Source organism: Nicotiana tabacum, chromosome 2 (assembly GCF_000715075.1).
Source record: "Nicotiana tabacum cultivar K326 chromosome 2, ASM71507v2, whole genome shotgun sequence".
NCBI lineage: Eukaryota > Viridiplantae > Streptophyta > Magnoliopsida > Solanales > Solanaceae > Nicotiana > Nicotiana tabacum.
The window spans coordinates 2,875,196-2,897,582 of NC_134081.1; the positions used below are offsets into that span (position 1 = coordinate 2,875,196).

Consider the following 22,387-nt stretch of genomic DNA (forward strand, 5'->3'; position numbering starts at 1 on the left):
GATCCATCGCATATAACGTCCCAGAGTTCTGAATCTTCAGCCATGATGAAATCATGCATCCTTGTCTTCCACCATCCATAGTATTGGCCGTTGAACCTTGGTGGTCTGTAGGTAGATTGACCTTCTTCAAAGTTTGGTGGAGCAGCCATGGGGATCCTTTCTAGGTGTTAGCCTGATAGAAAGAACCTGCTCTGATACCAATTGATAGAAACTAAGAGTACACCAGACTGTATAGAGAACCTGGTTCTCTATCTGTTCCCACAGAATACACACACACACACACACACACACAGCAGTAAGTAAACGACACAGTAGAATTTTACGTGGAAAATTTCCAACTCACGGATTAAAAATTACGATCTACCCTTGTAGGATTTCAACTTCACTACTGAGCAAACTTTAGATTACAACCTCTTGTAACCTAGGAATTAACTCCTTAATCCCTTACTAACTTGTCACAACTCTATTACAAGCCACTTTATAATAACTCTACTACAAAGACTTACAACTCGACTAAACCTAGCCAAGACACAAACACAGTGTTTGTGATTAAACAAAAGTTTCCTACACACTTGCTTCTAACCAAGCTAAATAGGAATTCCAAGTAAGAAGCTTTAACAAAGGTACAACACAACTAAGGACATGTGATAACTCGATGCAGGGAACTGGTCCTTGTTATCTAGTTCTTTGTTCTTGAAGCACTTGAGAATCGATTGCTGGATAGATGCACAGACTTGAGAGAAGGCTAGATTGATTCTTCGAAAATGTTCAAGTGATGTTTTGTCTTTGGCTTAATATTAATATAATATTGGCGACATCACTTGAATGATGCAAGCATGTTTGGTACAGGAGCATTCCCAATGAAGTTGACTGCTGCACTGATTTTCACTGCTGCGTTTGCAGGCAGCAATTTTATAACTGTTGGGGAGTTGACTGGTACGGTCTCCAAGGGAACTGATATTCATTTGTTCCCTCTGTTGTTTCTCTGACTCTGAAGAGTTGAACTATATCCCCGACTTTGAGACTTGTTGATCTTAAGTACTTGAGGATGTGTAACAGGTTCCTTATCTAGTTCTTAGCATTAAGTTTGTTAGATCATCAAAATATAGCAGGGATGCATAGAACCTATCAATAATCATTTTCTGATAATAAAGGGGTATTTTTGGCCATTTTCCAAAATATTATTTGTGTATATTAAGTATTTTTTTTGTATATATAATATGCTAAATCCCCTTAACTTCTGTTTGCTTTCTTTTTATTTTTTGAATCACCTTCGTGAAAATCATGTTTTCGATATTATTTATTAATAGCACTTTTCAACCAAACACAACAATTGTTTATATCAGTTTTAGTATTTTTATCCAAATACAAATATTTGTTTATAGAATCAACTCAAATATACTTTGTATTTGTTAGTTACTTTCAATCCGCTAAACCAAAATAGGCTCTTGAATTGCTTTCGGTTTTTTAATATTTGGTTTGATGTGTTCCGAGTTGTTTGTACCATTTCACACTAACATTTGTTTCCACTTATTCCTCTTCAAGAAGTATACTGCCTTCACTCTAAGAGGTTTGCAATGAATTAAAACTCATTTAGAAAACATTTGGGGGCATCGGACCCGTAAACTTCTGTAAATTTTTTGTATATGTATGTGTATATTTCTTGAATACGAGTATATAAATAACTTGATATTCTGAAACCGGTTAAGCAGAATATGGTGTCTCGCGTTGAAATTCTGATTCCGCCTCTGATGGAACCAAATTTGTTCAAGGACTAGACTTAAACCTTGTAACACAGTAAGAAGTTGAGCCATGTACAATGAGCTCTTAGCTAGCGTTTAGACATAGATTTGGTTGAAATTTGAAAATATGAGTTTTTGAAGATAAGATGAAAATTATTTTTTAAAGTTAAAATTGTATTTGGACATGCATTGTACTTGAAAAGAATTTAGAGTTTTGTGAGTAGAAAACTTCAAAAACTACTTTGAAGTTATTTTTGGGATTTGAAGATTTTATTTTCAAAATTTGCCAAAAAATGATAATAATTTATAAATTAACAAATATTTAAAAATAAAGTTTACAAAAATCTCTCTAATTTTATGGTCAAACGGGAGGTTATCTTGTTCATGTTCAAACTAGTAGAATAATAAGTTTCACAAGACCAGAGAAAGTTAAACTTATATTTTGGGTGGTCTAGTAATTGGAAATTTGGAACATAGATCCTTGGCTTGGACCAAATGTGCACGATCACAAATATGAAGTATGATAAAAACCAATCCACCTCACTTGTTTCGTCTTTACCCTCAAAAGATATTTTTGTTGTTATAAATATTTTTCTTTATCTTTAAAATATGTTAAATAATTAAAGAAAAAGGTAGGGGGTGGGTCACATGTCAGTGAGGGAAGGAGATTACTCTAAATATGTCAGATAAAATTTCAGAGATTTGTGTCAGATATTTGCCAGCTTTTCATGTGGGGCCCATTCATTTTCCCCTTGACCTTTTGTTCTTTTCTCTCTTTTTTTTTTATTTTTAAAAAAACAATATTTTCTTTATTCGGTTTAATTTATAGTGGAGGAAGAGGAAGACAGGCACGCGACTAGTATCTTAGATTAATCACGTGCCCACACGTGACTTATTTTTCCGAGGTCTTACCTTTTTTTCATACTTGTTAATTGTGTTTGGTATGTAAAGTCTAAACTCTAAACTTTGATGTTCAAATTGCTTAATTGCTTCTAAGACACTCGTACGTTTAGCTTTTATTGTTGTACTAATACCTCAATCCCCGAACAAGTTAAAACTATAATTTAAACTTATACTCCATGTTCTTGTATTTCTAAACTCAAACATAAGTTAGCGATAAAGTCGAGATGGAGATAAAGCTGCCGAGGGAAATCTTAGACTAACGTTAAAGTTATCTTCATGAAAGTAGCGATGAATACTTGTATTATAGTAACTTATTTTCGACTTTTACTCCCGATTACCGATGTAGTTTGCTTTGCTTACTGCCTTGTCTTTCACTAAATTAAAGCTTATACTTCATCAATGTTCTTATTGTGTTTCACACTTTTCAAAACCTCGATCCAAGCCCTCGGTCTTAGATCAAATGGGGTGAATTTGCTCAAAAACTAAAGTCATTGGAGAAAAAGAATTAAAATGGAGGGAAAAGAGGATTTTAAAAAAGGAGGAAAATGCGAAATAGCAACATTATATTATTGATGAGTTACTATTCCTCGAATGAAAATGCTTCTCCTGAGGAATATAAACTCTAGTTTTGTCATCATAATTAGAAGCGAATATAGTAAATTCACTAAATACGTAAAAATAACATATTACAAACTGAATAAATCGACATGGACTTTAGCCCATTTATTTTTGCATAACTTGAGCTCAGCTAAAATATGAGGACTATCTTCTAATTATGGGCTTTTCACTATGGATCATCATAAGGCCCATCATATCTTTTGTTTACTAGGAATGCCATATTTTTTGCTTCCTTCTGGCCCATATAGAATGGGCCCATTGAACATGTTGAAAATATCTTTTTGCTTATTCACCTTAAGTTAATTTTGGAAAAAAAGAAAAACTAACACTGAGTTAAATTACAGCTGAAGGAATAAAATTAATTGTCTCCTGGTTAAAACGATATTAAAACTGTACTTTATTAGCAAAAGTCACAAACTTTATTGATTCACTTCAAAGTCATTCAATTGCTAAAATTACTCTTCTGTATGAAAGATCCGTTGAGATAAGACAGTGGTTTCATCAATATTGTTTACCATTATAATATTAACTCTCCTGCAATTATGCAATATCAGATTAGGAAAATAAATTTTGGACAAATTAATTCAAATCAGTTCAACCTTCAATGTTTTATCAGTCAGCTCTTTGTAATTTTGAAATTACAGATTCAAAATTTAATATTTACGAATTTTTTAGTAAGTTTTCACTGTATATTTATGCTTCGCCTTAAAAGTAAAGAATTCACCTTTTGTGCTTTAGGAACGATTGATGATTTTCTTTAAAAAAATAAATGCAGTCCGGTGCACTAAACTCTCGCTATGTGCGAGGTCCGAAAAAGGGTCGGGCCACAAGGGTCTATCGTACTTAGTCTTACCCTTCATTTCTGCAAGTTGCTGTTTTTTCGACTCGAACCCGTGACCTCCTCTTCTTTAGAACAACTTTAATAAATTTGAAATATTTCAGACGTCATATAACGTCTAAGGACCTATCTACCTTAGCTAACTACTAGTTAATGGGGTCCAATTAAGATTTTTTTTCTTTATACGAACAAAAAGAGAAAAAAACAATGGAGTTTCTGTTTGAAAAAACAAATGAGCACAAATAGGTGAACTAAAGTATCAAAATTGTCGGATTATCCAGTTGAATCTGGTAGTTGGATTATTCTATTAATAAATGAACAAAAAGATATTAATTGATTTCAAGAAAGAAACAATAAAGTCTCAATCTGGATAAGTTTGCCCAAAAAAAAAAAAAACAGATTAATACTTGTCATTTTAACTACACGTCATTTCCAGAATTCAGAGTTGCTGTCTGCTGAGTTAGACTATGACTTGTTATTAAATGTATTGAAGTCATGAATAATCATAACGGAATTTCATTTTACGCTAAAATTTTTATTTTGTGCCTCACACAACTGACACTAGTTGTATGAGGCAGCTTTTTTGTCTTACAATTTTGTGATCCCAGAATTTTGTGAACTCATATGTGTAAGATATGAGTCTACAACTGTGTGAGATAAAAAAAGCCTCACACAATTAATATCAGTTGTGTGAGGCACACCATAAAATCACGCCTATTGAAATATTTTATTTTGAAAAGGATTGTGTGAAATTGTATGGTCAATGTATCATATAAGGTTTTCATCTCCTATCACTTACAACTTGAATAGAAGAAAATGACCAACAAAAAATTCTGATATTCTGTTATAGGTTATTTAAATTACTTTTATTAAAAAGTCATATGACTAAAATAATATCTATAATAAACCACAAAACAAAATCTAAGTATCAAGCAACATCGGCTAAACAAGAACTCGACATCATTAGCTAAGGTGTAACAATATTTGTGTGGCTATAAGTTTTATTAGGGAGTTTAAAAATATATATATTTTTAAATTTGTGGTCATAAATATTCAACAATATTTATGTGGTTATAAGACTTCTGAAATTGTAATCTTAAATAATGGAAATAAGAGCATGTTACTAAAGATAAAATGAAAATTTTAAGTTTAACTGTTTTCAAATTTCGAAAGCCAACATTTTTTTTTTGAAAAGAACTAAAAAAAATATTGTCATACAGTCAAACATCTCTATAGTAACCTCGTTTGTTCCGAATATTTTTGGATGTTATAACGAAGTGCTGTTATAGAGAACATATATTATAACATAACATGAAAATTGGTTCCAGAAAAAACATACCTTTTATAGTGAAGTGTTGTTATACAGTCAGACCTCTCTATAACAGCGTCCCTATATAACAACATTTCACCATGCTTTTTCCAGAACTAATTTTCATGTTATGTTATAATATATGTTCTCTATAACAATACTTCGCTATAACATCCAAAAATATTCGGAATAAACGAGCCTGTTATAGAAAAGTTTGACTGTATATGGATGCTGTTATATAGAGTTCTATCCGTAAAAACTAGAACATAAGGAGAGTACATTATTATCCAAAAGCAATATTAGGTAAATAATCTAAATGCATAATTTCTCTTCAAAACTGTTTCTCAAAAACCTGTTGAAATTAAAACGCCGCATCTTTAGATTATGTGAAATCATGTCAAACTCGCAATTCAAATCCCGAAGGGGCTATTTTCTACTTAAATTGAGGTCTTTTATTGATTGGAAAAGACACCAATAAAAGAAGGAGAAATAAGAAAAATAGTGCTATCTGCTTATCAAAATAAAAAAACCAACAAAAATGTTCTGTTAAAGAAATTATTGAATCCCAATAATTAATGTTCCTTTTATTTTCTTTTCTTTTTAGCTAATAATTGGAGTTAGGTCGCGAATCCAAGAAAAACAGTTGGTTAACTACCTTCAAGCTTGGATTACTTTTTTATTTGAGAAACACAATTTAGTACTTAAAATACTAATCATATACTATACATGTTGGCCGGGCATGACAGATCAAATGATTGAAGATAAAAGTCTTGAAATGAAATCCAAATCTTAGAAGAAATATTACAAATAAAACAAGTCATAGTATTTTGTGAACATATTTAAATGAAGGATAAATAATATTTAAATTTATGACAAACGAATTAGTCGTGAAGTACTCATATATCCTCATTTCTTTCATATAGAGTCTAACATTTTAAATTCAGATTGGCTCAGAGAATTACCGTCGTTATTTAGTTTTTCGTTTTGCCAACAAGAAGTCATTCCGTTTCTGATTGAGCAGAGGCGAACTCATAATTTGGCAGTCGCGAGGTCACTATGACATTCAATATAAATTTATCACTGTTTAGAAAGATTAGTACAGAGACCTATACTAAAATGTAACTATTTCTTGAAGACATTTTCAAGTATGCATAGAGTTCTTAACGAAGTTTTCATGTACGCCTGACCCCTCTCCCTGTAGAGTGCGTCCGCCTCTGTGCTTGAGGGAGGGAATTAGCATTCCATCCTTTTTCATTTACATCCAATTTATGAATTATATTTCTTTATTTTCATATTTAGCAATTTTAGAATTTTCTTAATAACACTTTTATGAATTCCCCTTCCCTATGAAGTAATTTTCAAAAGGAAAAAAAAAATGATTAGGTTTTGCACAAACAATGACATTACGATTTCAAAGTATATATATTACACGAGCAGGCAATTGATTAGCACGCGAAATTGATTGCTATTACGTGCATTGATCATCCTTGAATCTTGAAAAGGTCAAGTGGAGGAAATGGTCCCAATTATAAAGAAAAAAGATTAAGCACTATCACCTTTATATTTATATCATTTTAAAATATGTAAAGTACAGCTTGACCTAATCATACCCAACTAACAAGTAAAATAAAGTGTTAGTAATTTTTATATTTTAAAATGATAAAGAAAAAAATGGGAGTATTAAAAAATATTTTGGAAATAATATGTGTATATTTAATGACAAAGAGAGATTCTTCTTTAAATATCAAAACTGGAAAGTTGGTCATATTTGTTAAAAAAGTAAGCTAAGACTTTAAATCTTTCCCTTGTTAGACTCTTCTTTCTTAAGGCTTCTTTTTTAATTCATTTATATTTATCTTTTATTTTTTGTTTTTTCCTATTAGTGTTGGCGAGTCATGCCACCCTTCTGCAACTCTACACCAAACTTTTTTCTTAATTAAGATGTTATTGATTCTATACTAAATAACTTTTAGTAATTAAACAGAATTTAGCATTCTTAAGCTTTTATGCTTCATGAGTTATTCTAAATCTTGAAGAAAAAAAAATATTGTGGTACGATAGAGTTTATATATATATATATATATATATATATATATGTGGTACGATAGAGTTTATATATATGTGTGTGTGTGTGTGTGTGAGAAACAAAATGGGAAATAAAATTTTTTGAGCTGTGAAATTGTTCAGGCAGGGTCTGGGGAAAGGTCGCACCCTAAGGGAGTGTGATGTAGACAGCCTACCATGATACAAGTATCAGTAGCTGATTGAACGGGTCGAACTAACAAATAATAATGACTTCTTATTGTTCTCGAGTTTTTCTGCACTTAGACTTCAACTCGTGGATTTTGACTATCTATGGTAAAGAAGAATGATTTCTTGACCCTTTAATTAATTAAATTATTTATTGTTTGCGGTCTGAATGACGCGGTAAGAGCAAATCCATCCATACATGCAACAGTGAAGACATCAACAATTTACATTTTAACAACATTTTATAACGACTAGTCGCGAAATCATCAAGATATGCATTTGTTTTTTTTTTTCTTGTCAAGAGTCAATTTATAGAACTCTTAATTTAAAAATCTAGATCATTTCGAGTAGAAACTATTTCAACATTTAATTATTTCTCCTTTTGTTTCGGAACTCTGATTCATTGATCAGAATAAGAATGTGTTGTTGATTTTTTTGAAATATATATATATATATAAATACTTGAACACCGAAAAGTGGAAGAATAAATTTCGAAAAATTAGCTTTTGAAAAATAATAAGGTAAGAGATTGTGTTTTAACGCTTATTTTGCTCAGAAAGCCAATTGCATATTTATATATCAATAGGATAATTGCGATACTTTAGTCCTCCATCAAAAGATTTTGGTTCAAACTCTGGAATAAAGAACCTCTTAGAAGGTTATTGCTTCACTTTTTAGAGAGGTTATACTATATGAATCAAAATTAGTCCAAGCCGGAATAAGATAAGAAAACGCGAAACGTTCTCTTACTTTCCCAACTTGTTGTTTCTAAAGACTGCCCTCTCTCGGCTGGATCTTGGTCCGGCCAAATTAGTCCGATCAACGAGTTATAATAGTACTAAATACTTTATTAAAAAGAAAGAAAATGAAGACAGTTGGAATTATATGCATGAAGTAACTTTAAAAAAAATTCGTCAAATGGGACCTTATTTGCAAAAGTCTTGCAAAGATAGAGTAATCAAGTGCAAATGTCAGGCTGTTCATCTTTTTGGCATGCAACAACATTACTTACGTTACAATTTGCCTAAGCAAAAGAGGGAAAAGAGAACTAGCAATAAAAATATTGTTGTAGTTTCCATAATGTTAATTAAACTATAAAACTGTGTTCTGGTAAAGGTAGTTAAAAGGGAATTATGTTAAATCTCCAAGTTGAATTTAATATCAAATGAGTATTGCGATTGTAAGTTGAGAGGAGAGCAAATTGAGAGCAATCGAAAAGAGGATTTCATACAGCTTAATGCTAACTTTCTAACCTCTAAGTAATATAGAAGTACACATTAATAACAAACTAACTAATTCTAGTTACAACTTAACTAGATTACTAAAAAGGTTAACTTAATACAAGGGAGGTAAACTCGTCTGAGTAATATAATTAATACTATCATATATGAGACTTCCCGATGCGAATTCGAATTAGTTAGACCTTAAAACAGATATCGAACATCAAATGAAAAAGATATTAGCTAATTACTAAAGAAAATGAGTAGACACAAGCTTTGAGATTGACAATAAAATCAGCAAAGTGATGAAATTCTTGTCCATGCTTCTTTTATGAATGAATAGTTGCCTTGTTGGTGGTTGAAAGAAATAACCCCAATACGTATTCATTCAATCGTTTAAACTATAAATAATATGCAAATGTATAATTATAATTCATATTATGAAAAATAACAATGAATCCAACTAACTATTTACGTAAAGATTTCTTTTTTGTTTTTTTGTTTTCACTTGAAATTTGATATTTGCTTTGGCTCCAATTGTTTTGAATTCGCATAGTGTATGACCTACAAAAGAGGTCGCATAGACAAAAGTGGGTTGTTGTAGTGTTGAGTAGCTTCCACTTCCAACTAAGAGGTTGTAAGTTCGAGTCATCCTAAGAGTAAGGTGAGAGTTCTTGAATGGAGGGAACCGATGGTATATCGGAAACAGTCTCTCTGATCCAGGGTAGAATTAAAGTCTGCGTACACACTACCCTCCCCAGATCTCACTAGTGGAATTATACTGGGTTGTTGTTGTTGTATAACCTACTAAATGAAAAAAACACTCTCTATCATTATTTTTTGTATTTTTAAGGGTCGAACAGAAAACCTATGATTAAGAGTGAAACGAGTTATGTATACTACCACAATTCTTTTGATGGTGTAAAATCACATTTCTTTACTTATAAAATCACCACTAGTATTTTAACTATTTATACTTTTCACCCTCTTTTGTGGGTCACACAAGAAAAAATTTAAAAAGATATTGAAATGTGCCCTTTGTATTTGTACATAAGCACAACCCTGCAACAGTAGAGCAGAAAAAAAGGGTCCATTCCAATCATAACCAAAGCAAAAAGAAAAAGATAGTGTAGACACAAAACAGAGAAAAGAGAAAGAACTGAAGAAACCAGAAGAGTAAAATTTTGGTAAAGAAAAAAAAAATGCAGAATCAGCAACAACAACAGCTACAAACACTGATGCAATCAACGAGTCAAATTTCAGGGAGTTTGAGTTTTAATGGTACATTAACAAAAGAAGATGAAGAAATGTCTAAATCTGCACTTTCAACTTTCAAAGCTAAAGAAGAAGAAATTGAGAAAAAGAAACTTGAAGTTAAAGAGAAAGTTCAAGCTCAGTTGGGTCGTATTGAAGAAGAAACTCGCCGTTTGGCCATTATTCGCGAGGTTTGTTTTCCCTTCTTTTTTTTTGGCTTAAGCATTTAATTTTCTGAATATAATTTTTTTCTTTTTGTAGTATAAGGTTTTGATTTTTAGCCTAAGAACTTGAAATAACTTTATTTGTTTTGGGTTTTAGGAATTTTTGACATATTCCGGTGAAAATTAGAAAATTAGGGCAAAGGTATTGCTAGTTTAATTGAAAATTATTGTGTTAGTTTGTGCGGAAAAATGAGAAATTTAACTTACCATAAATTTTGAACAAAAACAGAAGGATTAATTATTTGGAACACATATTTGTTTCTTTATTTCAACAAAATCTAGATTTGCATTTCTGTCCTCTTTTCCCCTTTTACTTTCTGGGATTTTCCTACTTTTTTTTGAGCCAAAAGAACTCTGATCTGTATTATTTCCCTCTTTAAGTTAGTTTTTTCAGCATATTATTGTGTTTGAAACCTGTACTATACTACACAATTTGATAAATCTGGGAGGTTAAAATTGGTACAAAATGTGTATAAATTTTTGGCAATTTCAACTGTTGGAAATGGTAGCTCTGATGAGTAATTAATAGGAAAAAAGGATTTTTTTTTAGTTTTGTTCAAAATTTATACAATACATGTATATATATAACATTAAATTACAAATAAATTATCAGGAATTAGAAGCATTAGCAGATCCAATGAAGAAAGAAGTTTCAACGGTCAGAAAGAGGATTGATGCAGTCAACAAAGAGTTAAAACCTCTGGGACAAACTTGCCAGAAGAAGGTATCAAATATATTTCCCACTGCTTTCTTCAATTTACACTCACTAATTTTGTGTACTATATCTATGCCATGAATTTTTTGTCTCAATATTTCGTTAAACTGTTTATTTGTTCATTTTTTTGGGGCAGGTCAGGTTGGCTGGGTGATTATTTTTGTAAATAATATATATTGTTATAAGGAATCAATACTGATAATTAGGGGTGTTTATGGAAAACCGAAAAATTGAAGCAAACTGAAAACCGAATCAAACTGACAAAAAACCCAATAACTTTTTGGTTTTGAATTTTAGAAACTGACCAAAATTGGTTTTATTTTGGTTTTAAGCAAAAAATAGCTAAAAATTCGAACCAAACCAACTATAAAAATACCAATTGACAAAATATGTATATTGTTAAAATATGTATATTATTATATAAGTTAATTTTTTTTATATGATACATATTAATCGTTTGTCCCCGGACTCCACTTGTGGGAATAACTGGGTTGTTGTACATATTAATCGTTTGACTCTTGGTTTGTAGTCTAGTTGCTTCTCGTTATAGTAATCTAGTTCTTTGCCTTTACATTCTAGTTTGATCGATAGTTCCAAGAATCAATATTTCATGTTAAAAATAACTTGTCTTAAATTGAGTCATTAAATTTTATTTACTATTTAATTCAATTACTATCAAAATATCTTGGTATATGACATATTTACTCAAAGAGTAATTGGTTTGATATGTTGGAATATGGTATTCGGAAAATGTCTTTGGTAGTGTATGTCTCATATTCAAGAAAAAAATGACAAAAATCGAATCGATAAAAAACCGACTTAATTGGTCTGGTTTGGTTTTGATATTTGAAAAATTGACTTAATTGATTTGGTTTATTTTTAGGGGTAAACCAATATGAACCTAACTATGAACACCCTTACTGATAATACTTCATCTCAATTTAGTTAACTGCTGAGATGGGATTTAATACTTACTACTAATAATATTTTGATGAATTATTTGACAATGGCCATTTCAATATGTGACTACAGGAAAGAGAATACAAAGAAGCTCTTGAGGCCTTCAATGAAAAACATAAGGAAAAAGTACAGCTTATATCAAGATTGATGGAGGTAAATATATATTTACTGCATTTATTGATTTCCCTGTTCCAAATAATTTTCTCTGTGTATTTAAAACTCTTTTCGATGTGTCTAATCTGTGTATGTATGTTTTTATAGCTGGTGGGCGAAAGCGAGAAAATGAGGATGAAGAAGTTGGAAGAGCTGAGCAAGAGTATAGAAACGATTCAATGAAAAATTACCTTAAAAAAAGCTCAGTGGCTAATTAGGTTTGTGTGATATAATTTAAGATAATCGATATTTCTATTTATATATTGGCTGTTTTTCAGTGTTGGTTGGATTTATTCAATTTTTCCTGTTTTTGTTGTTTTTCTGTTCATTTTTAGCCTTTGAAGGAAGATTGATCATCAGTTTCTAATTTTAGGTTTTGTAAACAAGTTTGTAACTAAAACAGGTCTTAAGCTGTGGATTCTTTTCTATTCTGTCTTTTGATATGTCTCTTGTAGTTGGTGAAATTGTATACTGTGAAGAACAGTTAACTTCCTTACCAAATCCCTTGTATTTGTCAAATCTGTTTTGAATACGCTTTCTCTTGAGGAAATTATACAAGGTACATATAAAGTCTGCGTATATCTCATCCTTTTTATATCTCACTTGTGAGATCATATTGGGTTTGTTATTACTGTTTTATTCAGACCTTCGTTCCATTTTCAATTTATATCAAGTAGTTTGACTCGAAACATTGTTAAAGAAAGAAACGATGACTTTTGAAGTTTGTGGTGTTTAGTTGGTTGGCTAGAGTATGTCTGGAATCAAGCTCTGATTCTTCCTTGTTGGCTTAAGTGTTTTTATCAAGTGTTTGTATTGGCTATTACTATCTTGTTTCTTTTGCTTTGGTTTTTTTACTATCTTGTTGTTATATTTGTTGTTACTATTTTCTTTTCATCTTTTTTTTTTTGGGTAAGGTAACTTTCCTTTTCAGGTCTTATTCGTGGAATTGCACTGAGTTTGTTTGTTATTGTATTTGTGGACATGAAGAGCAAAATTTATTTGACTCTTAAGATTATGTTATATAGTTTTGACTGAAGTATTGTTACGTAGTTGTGGATTTTCAAATGATCTATTTATATAGAAAGTTCAACAAAGATTGGACTTTTAAATTGAGTGGTTGACAGTAAAAAAAGAAGATATCTAAGACAGAAGTAGCCAACGGAAACTATCAACTTTCAACTAGAAATGAATTTAGTACGTTCATTTGAATGCTTGTGATGTCACTTGGATTAGGTAACGGTCCACTTCCGTAGTTTACAACTTCTGCAAGTTATTTATCTCGACTAGGATTATGCAAATTTCTTTACTCTCTTTTTAGTTTTATACTCGCTCCGTTCCGGTTTACGTGAACATATTTTCTTTTTGGTCTGTTCCAAAAAAAATGACCAATTTCTTAATTTGGAAATAATTTTGCTTAAATATACAATTTTACCCTTAATGAGAAGCTTTTATAATTACACAAATACTCCAGGGCTCTTTTTGACTTGTTTAGGACCACAAATTCCAAATGTCTTCGTTTTTTCTTAAACTCCGTGTCCAGTCAAATAGGTTCACATAAATTGGAACATAGGTAGTATATGTTAGAGGTGGAGATTAAAGACTGAATCCAAAATTTTAATTTGTGCGTTCCAATTTTTTTTATTTCTCAAATTCCGTATCTAATCAAATGTATTAACATACAATAAATACATAGTTTCATACACGTAGGGTTCTTAGAAGGCTATTATACAAATACAATAATAACAATATACTTAGTGTATTTTCATATGTGGGGTCTGGATAGGGTAGTGTGTACCTATACCTTACTCTGCCTTGTGGAGGTAGAAATGTTGTTTTCGATAAGACTGTCGGCTCAAGAAAAAATATTTCAAAGTAAGTTTGAAAAAGAAAAACAATAGTAAGTGAAGAAATCAGGTTGAAAATAAAAAAGACAAGAATAGTAATAACAACAAACTAACAAAGCAATAAGGTAACCAAATCAAAGGAAACAACATGTAGTAATAAAAATTGAAGAAAATACAAGAATGATAATAATAATAATAATAATACTGATATGGAAAATAAGGAACAAATACGGTATTTCAGACTACCTACTAATCTTTTACCTAATCCCCGACTTCCATATCCTTCAATCTTAAGTCATGTCCTTGGTAAGTTGAAGGTGTGTTCCTTATTTTCCGGTTAATATTAGATTTACCTAACACCAGCTATGTAAAGGTACCAATATATATATATATATATATATATATATATATATATATATATATATATATATATATATATATATTTTACCAAAAAAAATTTGGTTCTTCACTATGTCCTCCTAGTGTATATTCTCTAATGTAGACTTGGCTTTCAAGTATGTGCAAAATTATTGACGTCAGAATTATGAAAAGCTTGAGAGTTAGTAGAAGTATAGGCGAAGTCTCTAGGAAAGAGCAAAGCTTAATAGATTCCATTGGGAATTAAAGCTATGACAACAAAGCCTAACTTTAAGCTAAAAAAGCTAACCACTTTTCCTTAAAAAGGTAAAGCTAAATTGATTACCCCCAAGAAATTGTTCAAGCCATTCAATTCTTCTAATTAATCCTCATTAGGGCTTAATCATATCTTCCAAAAATTTGACTGACTTTATTCTTTGTGGCATGTCTAAATAAGCTTAGGCATTTTTATATAGCAAAAATCGTGTATAGCAATAACAACAACAACAAAAAAAAATCTAGTATAATCCCACGAGTGAGATCTGCAGAGGATAGTGTGTACGCAGACCTTATATAGCAAAAATCGTGTATTATATGAGTGAAAATTAATTTAATACTTGTAAGGGAAACCTAGAGCTTACAACGTTGAAATCTGAGGAGTTATGTTTATAACAAAAAGCAAAAAAGAATAGTGTTCAACTATTCCTCGTACCAAACATGATTTTATTATCGGTTCAAATTGTGAAAACAACCTCTAACATAAATATAACATAAGATTGTGTAAAATGAATCTAATATCATCCGCCCATTCGACTAACTCCGAGCGTGTACGCGGCGGAAGCATAATGAACTGGACTGCCTCATTTATTCATGAGAATAAGAAGAAGAAAAAGAAAAAAAAAAGAGAGAAAAATAATTAAAATAGGCAGAGAACATAACCGTTGGAGTAGACAAACTGATACCAAATACAACGTGATGCCAAATAGTGTTTGGCAATTCGAATTTCCCCACAAAGCATGAAAGTACCGACCCGTGAAAGACGAAGCCAAAAATCTTTCTTTTCTCGTATGCTCCAACGGTAATATAAGTGTCCAGTCACCAAAACAAGAGAGAGTAATATATTACCACTTATGGCTCGTTTGGTACGAGTGATAAGAGATAATTAATCTAAGGATTAAATTGAGATGAATTTATCTTATGTTTGGCTGGAATAAAATCGCAGTATAACTAATTCCGAGATTAGTTATTCCGGGATTGTAATATTATTTTTATCATATGAGAAGGTTAGATAACAATCCCTGAATAATTAGTTCTGAGATAACACACTAAGTTTTGAGCTAAATATTCTTGTAAATTTAGTAATTTTTTAAATACAAATACAAAGTCCGAGCAAAGTTACTGGATTCACCTAAATCAGTAATCATCCCACTAGATCTGTCCAGGTCGTATTGAACTTTTGGTTTTTTGTAGTGTACCTAAGCTAATAAAACGCCAATATCCGCAATTGCTTGTTCAAAGATAATTCAACATTTAAATCTTGTTAAAAACAACAACAACAATAACAACAACGACGACCCAGTGAAACCCCACTAGTGGGGTATGGAAAGGGTAGTGTGTATGCAGACATTACCCCTACCTCGAGGGAATAGAGAGACTGTTTCCGAAAGACCCTCGGCCCAAGAAGACGAAAAGATACAATATCAGTATCACCTTAAATCTTGTTAGAAAATAATCCAATAAATAGAACGAAGCTTGAGACACATGAACACATTATCCTTAAGGACATTTCACCAATTAGGTGTATCCCGCATGATTCAAAAAGCTCTTCCAATAATTAATTGATCAACCAAGCGAAAGGGAATTAGAAAATCTGTTTATTGTAGTTCATCAAAGTACCGGAATATATATTGCTGTAGGTTTCAATAGCTAGGGTTTAAAGCTTGTAATGATCAGAATAATTCTCACGTAAAGCTTCTTAAAATATGTACTGGCTACAGTGTGATTCTTTAATATGTAGCAAAACCATTTCAAATATAAGGTAAAAATAGATTAAAAAGTAATAAGTGGATGTAAAAAGAATAAACTGCATGGATTAATATTAGGCATTGTGTATATTTCGCGTCGTAGGAGGAGAAAATCAATCAATTTTGCCATGCAACCCAAATTCTAGCTCTGTCTCTGCAATCATGTGATTATATTGCCGAATTAATGTATCCTAGGGTTAGTCGGGAGCGTTGAAGCAACGATAAAATTGTCTCTGTGTAACTAATAGGTTACATGTTCGAGTCGTGAAATTAGCTACTGATGCTTGTATTGGGGTAGGCTGTCTACATTATACCCATTTGGGGTGCGACCCTCCTTCAGACTCTGTGTAAACACGAGATGCTTTGTGCGGCGGGCGACCCTTTCAATATGATGTTTTCACTTTAGGCCTTTATGCTAAAGTATCATATGATGAAGATGAAGATGAAGATGAAGATGAACGAGCACTTATGACCATTGGAGAATCTGATGAAGAAACTGAGGTAAGTGTTTTTCATCTCAAAGACAAGATTAATTTTTTGTCTAAAGAAAGGCTATCTGAGTTACTACTAGAGCTAATTGATGAATCTGAGATTGTAAATAACGAAAAGGAATAGCTGTCTAAAGAATGTGTGATTTTGAAGGCTTAGTGCAAAAACTTGGAACTTAAGATTAGTAAAACTGTAAGTGAAAATACTTTGTTGAACAACCAGGTTCATGCACTTGACTCAACTGTCCTAGAGCTTAGATCTAAGAATCTAAAATTGAAACTAGGAACATGCAAAAAGACAGATGATCACACACAACACTTTAGAAGAAAATATAGGAAAAATAAAAGATGAGTTGTACAAGAAAGATGAACAGGTAAGAATTCTAAATGAGGATCTATTTACCCCGATCTCCTATTTACTGTTTTTCCCGTATCTGTTTCTATTTATATGACTTGGCGGGAGGTTTTATTTTTTATTTGGGAGTGTTTTAGGATACTTAGTCCCTAAAACAGAAGCTTAAGTCTTAGGATTTTGACCGTAGTCGAAAGTGTGTGAAGACGACTCCGGAATGGAGTTTCGTCGGTTCCGTTAGCTCCGTTGGATGATATGGACTTAGGAGCATATCCGGACTGTGAATTTAAGGTTTGTAACTAATTTAGGCTTGAAATGGCGAAAGTCGAATTTTGGAAAGTTTGACCGGGGGTTGACTTTTCGATATCCGGGTCAAATTCTGATTCTGGAAGTTAGAATAGGTCCGTAATGTTGAATATGACTTGTGTGCAAAATTTGAGGTCAATCAGACGTGGTTTGGTAGGTTTCAACGTCGTTTGTAGAATTTGAAAGTTTAGAAGTTCTTTAGGCTTGAATCTAGATGTAATTGGTGTTTTGATGTTGTTTTGATGTTGTTTTGAATGATTCGAAGGCTCGACTAAGTTCGTATGGTATTTTAGAATTGGTTGGTATGTTCGGTTGAGATCCCGGGGACCTCGGGTGAGTTTCAGATGCTTAACGGATCATTTTCGGACGCGGCTTGATAACTGAAGTTCTGGTTTCAGCAGGTTTTGGTTTCCTTGTATGTGATCGCAGGGATTTATTCGTGATCGCATAAGCTTATTTGGGGCAGAAGTGAGTTTGTTCTATGCGATCGCAGAGTTAGGAACGCGATCGCGTATGTGTGCAAAGATGTGCTTCGCGAACGCATGACTAAGGTCGCGTTCGCGTAGAAGGATTTGAGCAGGAGGGGAGGTGTGGCCAATGCTCTATGCGATCGCTTAGGTATGAGAGGCAGTGATCCGTGATCGCTTGGGTGATTCCGCGATCGCGTAGGGTAAAAATGTGGGGCAACATAGTTGTGCTTTGCGATCGCGAGGAATGTTCCGCGATCACGATTAATGATATCTGGACAGGCAGTATTAATTTCAAAAACGAGTGTTTGAACCCATTTTGCATATTTTGAGCTAGAGAACACGAAATTGGGAGATTCTTGAAGAGATTTTCGTGAAGTTGATTGGGGTAAGTGATTCTTACTTAGTTTTGGTTAAATCCCATGATTTCATCTTTAATTGTATCATCTAATTTGTGATTTGGGGTGAGAAATTGGGGAAAAAGAGGAAGAACTCTTGAGTCGGGATTTTGAGGTTTTGAATGGGATTTTGTTATCGGATTTGAGTAAATTTGGTATGGTTAGACTCATGAGTGAATGAGATTTCAAGTTTTGGGACTTTTGTCGGATTTCGAGACGTGGGCCCAAGAGTCGGGTTCGGGCCAATTTCGGATTTTGGCTATAATTTAGTACTTTTCTTGTGGAATTGATCCCTTTAGCCTATATTTAATGTATTATTCTACTTGTGGCTAGATTTGGGACGTTTGAAGACCGATTTGAGAGGCAAAGGCATTTCGGAGTAGATATTTGCTCGGTTTGAGGTAAGTAACAGTCTTAAATCTGGTTTTGAGGGTATGAAACCCTGAAAATTGGTATGATGTGAGCGTTTGGAGGTGACACACATGCTAGGTGACGGGCGTGTGAGCGTGCACCGCGAGGGATTGTGACTTGGTCCGACCCGTGAGACTGTAAAGTCGAATAGCCATTGTTATTACTTATTTTTCATTGTCTTTGAGTAATTGACTGCCTTTCATGTTAGAAACCATACTTAGGCCATATAATATTACTGTTGGGACCCGCAACGATCGTATACTTGTTGAATTGACTGCTAATTGATGTCTTGTACTCAGTCACAGTCTTACTTATGTGTTACATCTCTATTCCCTCTCAGTTCTTGTTGTATTCTCTGTTTGGGCTGATTATTATGATATTCTGTGAGCCCAAGGGGCTGGAGAGGTTAGTCACAGAGATAGGGCTTGAGTGCCGAGCTGTGAGCTATGTGAGGTTATATGGATCGGGTTGCACGCCGCAACGAGCCTTATGGCTATTTATAGATTATGGACCGGGTTGCACGCCGCAACATGCCTTATGGCTACTTATATGATTGGGTCGGGCTATACGCCGCAACGATATAGTGCTTGGGTTGAAAGGAGCCCCTACAGAGTTTGCACACCCCCAGTGAGCGCAAGTACCTATTGAGAGTGTGTATTGAGGGCTGAGAGCCGAGAGTATGAGCTGTTGAGATGAGTTGAGTGACTGCTGCCTTGAGAGGTTGTACTTGATTTTATTTATTGTTGCAATTAGTTGTTATCTGTTGTTGTGGTGAAATTTCTAGAAGATTCATATCTGTTTTACTTGAGCTCGAATTGATTTGACTTACACCACCGGAATTGAAAGCATGTTCACTCTTTACTGAAAACTTTTGAAATGAACTGTATTTTTATAGCTCGTCACTGCTTCTCAGTTCCTTATTTAATTATGTTACTTGCTGAGTTGGTTGTACTCATGCTACACCCTGCACTATATGTACAGATCCAGGTGTGTACAGTTCTGGCGGTCGCTGAGTTTGTGCGCGAGCTGATTATCGGAGACTTACAAGGTAGTTGTCGTCATTCGCAGTCCTTGTTTCTCATTTCTTATTATCTTTTCTCTCTTGTATTGGCATTTGATACAGACTCTAGTAGACTATGTTTCTATATTGGTTGTTAGATGCTTGTGACTTAGTGACACCTTGATGTCAGACTATGTTTCCGCACTTATGTTTTAATTGGGTTTTACCCCCGTTTTATAAAAAACTTCGGTTATTTTAAATGTCTTAATTCATTTCTGTTAAATTTTGAAAGTGTTTTGGAATGGTCGGTTTGCCTAGTACCACGATAGGTACCATCACGACGGGTTAGGTTTTGGGTCGTGACAAAAAGGTCCTATGATGCACTTTCATGGCTACAAGAACACCATAGTAGCAACAGAAGAGGACTTGGCTTTGGGAACCCTGCACCTAAGTGGGATCCCAAAAGCAAGTATCTTACACTTTCTGAGAACAATATTTGCACACACTGTGGTAACACCGGTCACTATAAAAGTGAATGCACTGCAAAAGAGAAGGCAAGTCAAAAGAACAAAGATTTTGTTCAAGGGAAAAATAGTCTGTCAAGTTGGGCTAAAAATAATTTGATTCACCCTTTTGCCTGTAGAAAGGGACCCAAACTAGTTTGGGTTCCTAAGTCTAACCCATGATTTCCTTTTGCAGGTCCAAGTGAAGGGAGACAGCCAAATATGGTACATTGATAGTGGTTGCTCAAAGCATATGACAGGAAGCAAGAACCAATTCCTTTCACTTGAGGACCTTAAATGAGGTAATATCTCTTTTGGAAATGGGAAGAAATGTGAGATCATTGCGGCTGGAAAGGTAGGTAAGACTGATTCTCACTCTATTGAGAATGTCTACTTGATAGATGCACTGAAGTACAGTCTAATAAGTGTATCATAACTGTGTGATAGAGGTAACATGGTAGCATTCACCTCTACAAAATGCTTTGTGATTAATCTTACCACTCGCAAGATAGTTTTGCATGGAAAAAGAGTGAACAACATATATGTTATGGATCTGTCCACACTTTCAGATAATGAACTCACCTGCTTAAGTGTTTTGGATAATGATCCCCTCCTTTGGCACAAGAGACTTGGACATGCTAGTCTAAGTTAACTCAACAAACTAGTCTCCAAGGACTTGGTGATAGGGCTGCCTAACATTAAATTCAAGGAAGATAAAGTTTGTGAGGCTTGTACAAGGGGGAAGCAAGTAAGATCCTCTTTCAAAAACAAGAAAATGGTAAGCACCACCAGGACAATGGAACTAGTCCATATGGATCTTTGTGGATCAATGGGAACATTGAGCAGAGGAGGTAAGAAATATGTAATGGTGCTTGTTGATGATTACTCTAGGTTTACTTGGACATTATTTTTAACATCTAAAGATGAAGGATTTGACATGTTCAGTTCTTTTGTTAGAAAAACTCAGAAACAACTAGGTAATCAACTTGCATCAATTAGGTCTGATCATGGTAATAAATTTGAGAATGCTAAATTTGCTGAATTTTGTGATAAGCGTGGCATAAATCATAATTTTTCTGCTCCTAGGACTCCACAATAAAATGGAGTAGTTGAAAGAAAGAATAAGACATTGGAAGAAATGGCTAAGACTATGCTTCTTTCTAGTAAACTGCCTCATAGTTTCTAGGCAGAAGTTGTGAACACTGCATGCTATATCATAAATAAGAGCATGAATAGACCTCTTGTTGAGAAGACTCCCTATGAGTTACTTAAAGGGAGAAAGCAAAATATATCCCATCGTAGGGCATTTGGATGCAAGTGCTTTGTGCACATTTTTAGCAAATATTCCCTAGGTAAGTTTGATCCCAGAAGTGATGAGGGAGTATTATTGGGATATTCTTCACATAGTAGAAGAAATATAAAATTTATAACAAAAGAACTATGTGTGTAGAAGAAAGTATACATGTGATTTTTGATGAAACTAACATTCTTTCTAAGAGGCAAGAACATGATGAGGAAGCAATTGGGCTGGTAACTTAAATGAAACCATAGCCCAAACTGAAGCTACACCAAAGGGTGGAGCATGTGATGGAACAGGTCCTTTCACCCAGGGCAACCTGACAGGGGGAACTGAACAAAGAGGAACTGATCTTCAAACCTCGAGGGAACCTGTCCATGAACATGTTCCTCAGCAACAAAACATTGAAGGAACATCTATGGGAACCAGCTGGTTGTGAAACCTTACAAGTATCAAAGTTCTTATCCCATTGAGAACATAATTACTGATCCAACCTCTGGAATCAAAACCAGATCTTCTCTAAAGAATCTTTGTGCTTTTGATGCTTTTTTATCTCTTATTGAACCTAAAAATATAGTTGAGGCTTTGTAGGATGCAAGGCAAGATGAACTCAACCAATTTGAAAGAAGTCAAGTTTGACATCTAGTACCAAGACCCAAGGACATATCAGTAATTGCATAAAATGGGTCTTCAGAAACAAACTTGACGAAGATGGAACAGTTACAAGGAACAAGGAAAGATTGATGGTTCAAGG

General features: G+C 33.4%; 1 protein-coding gene across 1 annotated transcript; it reads left to right on the forward strand.

Moving 5' to 3' along the window:
* The first annotated feature begins 9,926 nt into the window (after positions 1-9,926).
* LOC107813131 (uncharacterized) lies at positions 9,927-12,614 on the forward strand. Its single transcript, XM_016638345.2, has 4 exons — positions 9,927-10,325; positions 10,972-11,082; positions 12,106-12,186; positions 12,295-12,614. Exons 1-4 carry the CDS (start codon positions 10,083-10,085, stop codon positions 12,367-12,369), a joined length of 510 nt encoding a protein of 169 aa, XP_016493831.1. The 5' UTR covers positions 9,927-10,082; the 3' UTR covers positions 12,370-12,614.
* The last annotated feature ends 9,773 nt before the right edge of the window (positions 12,615-22,387 follow it).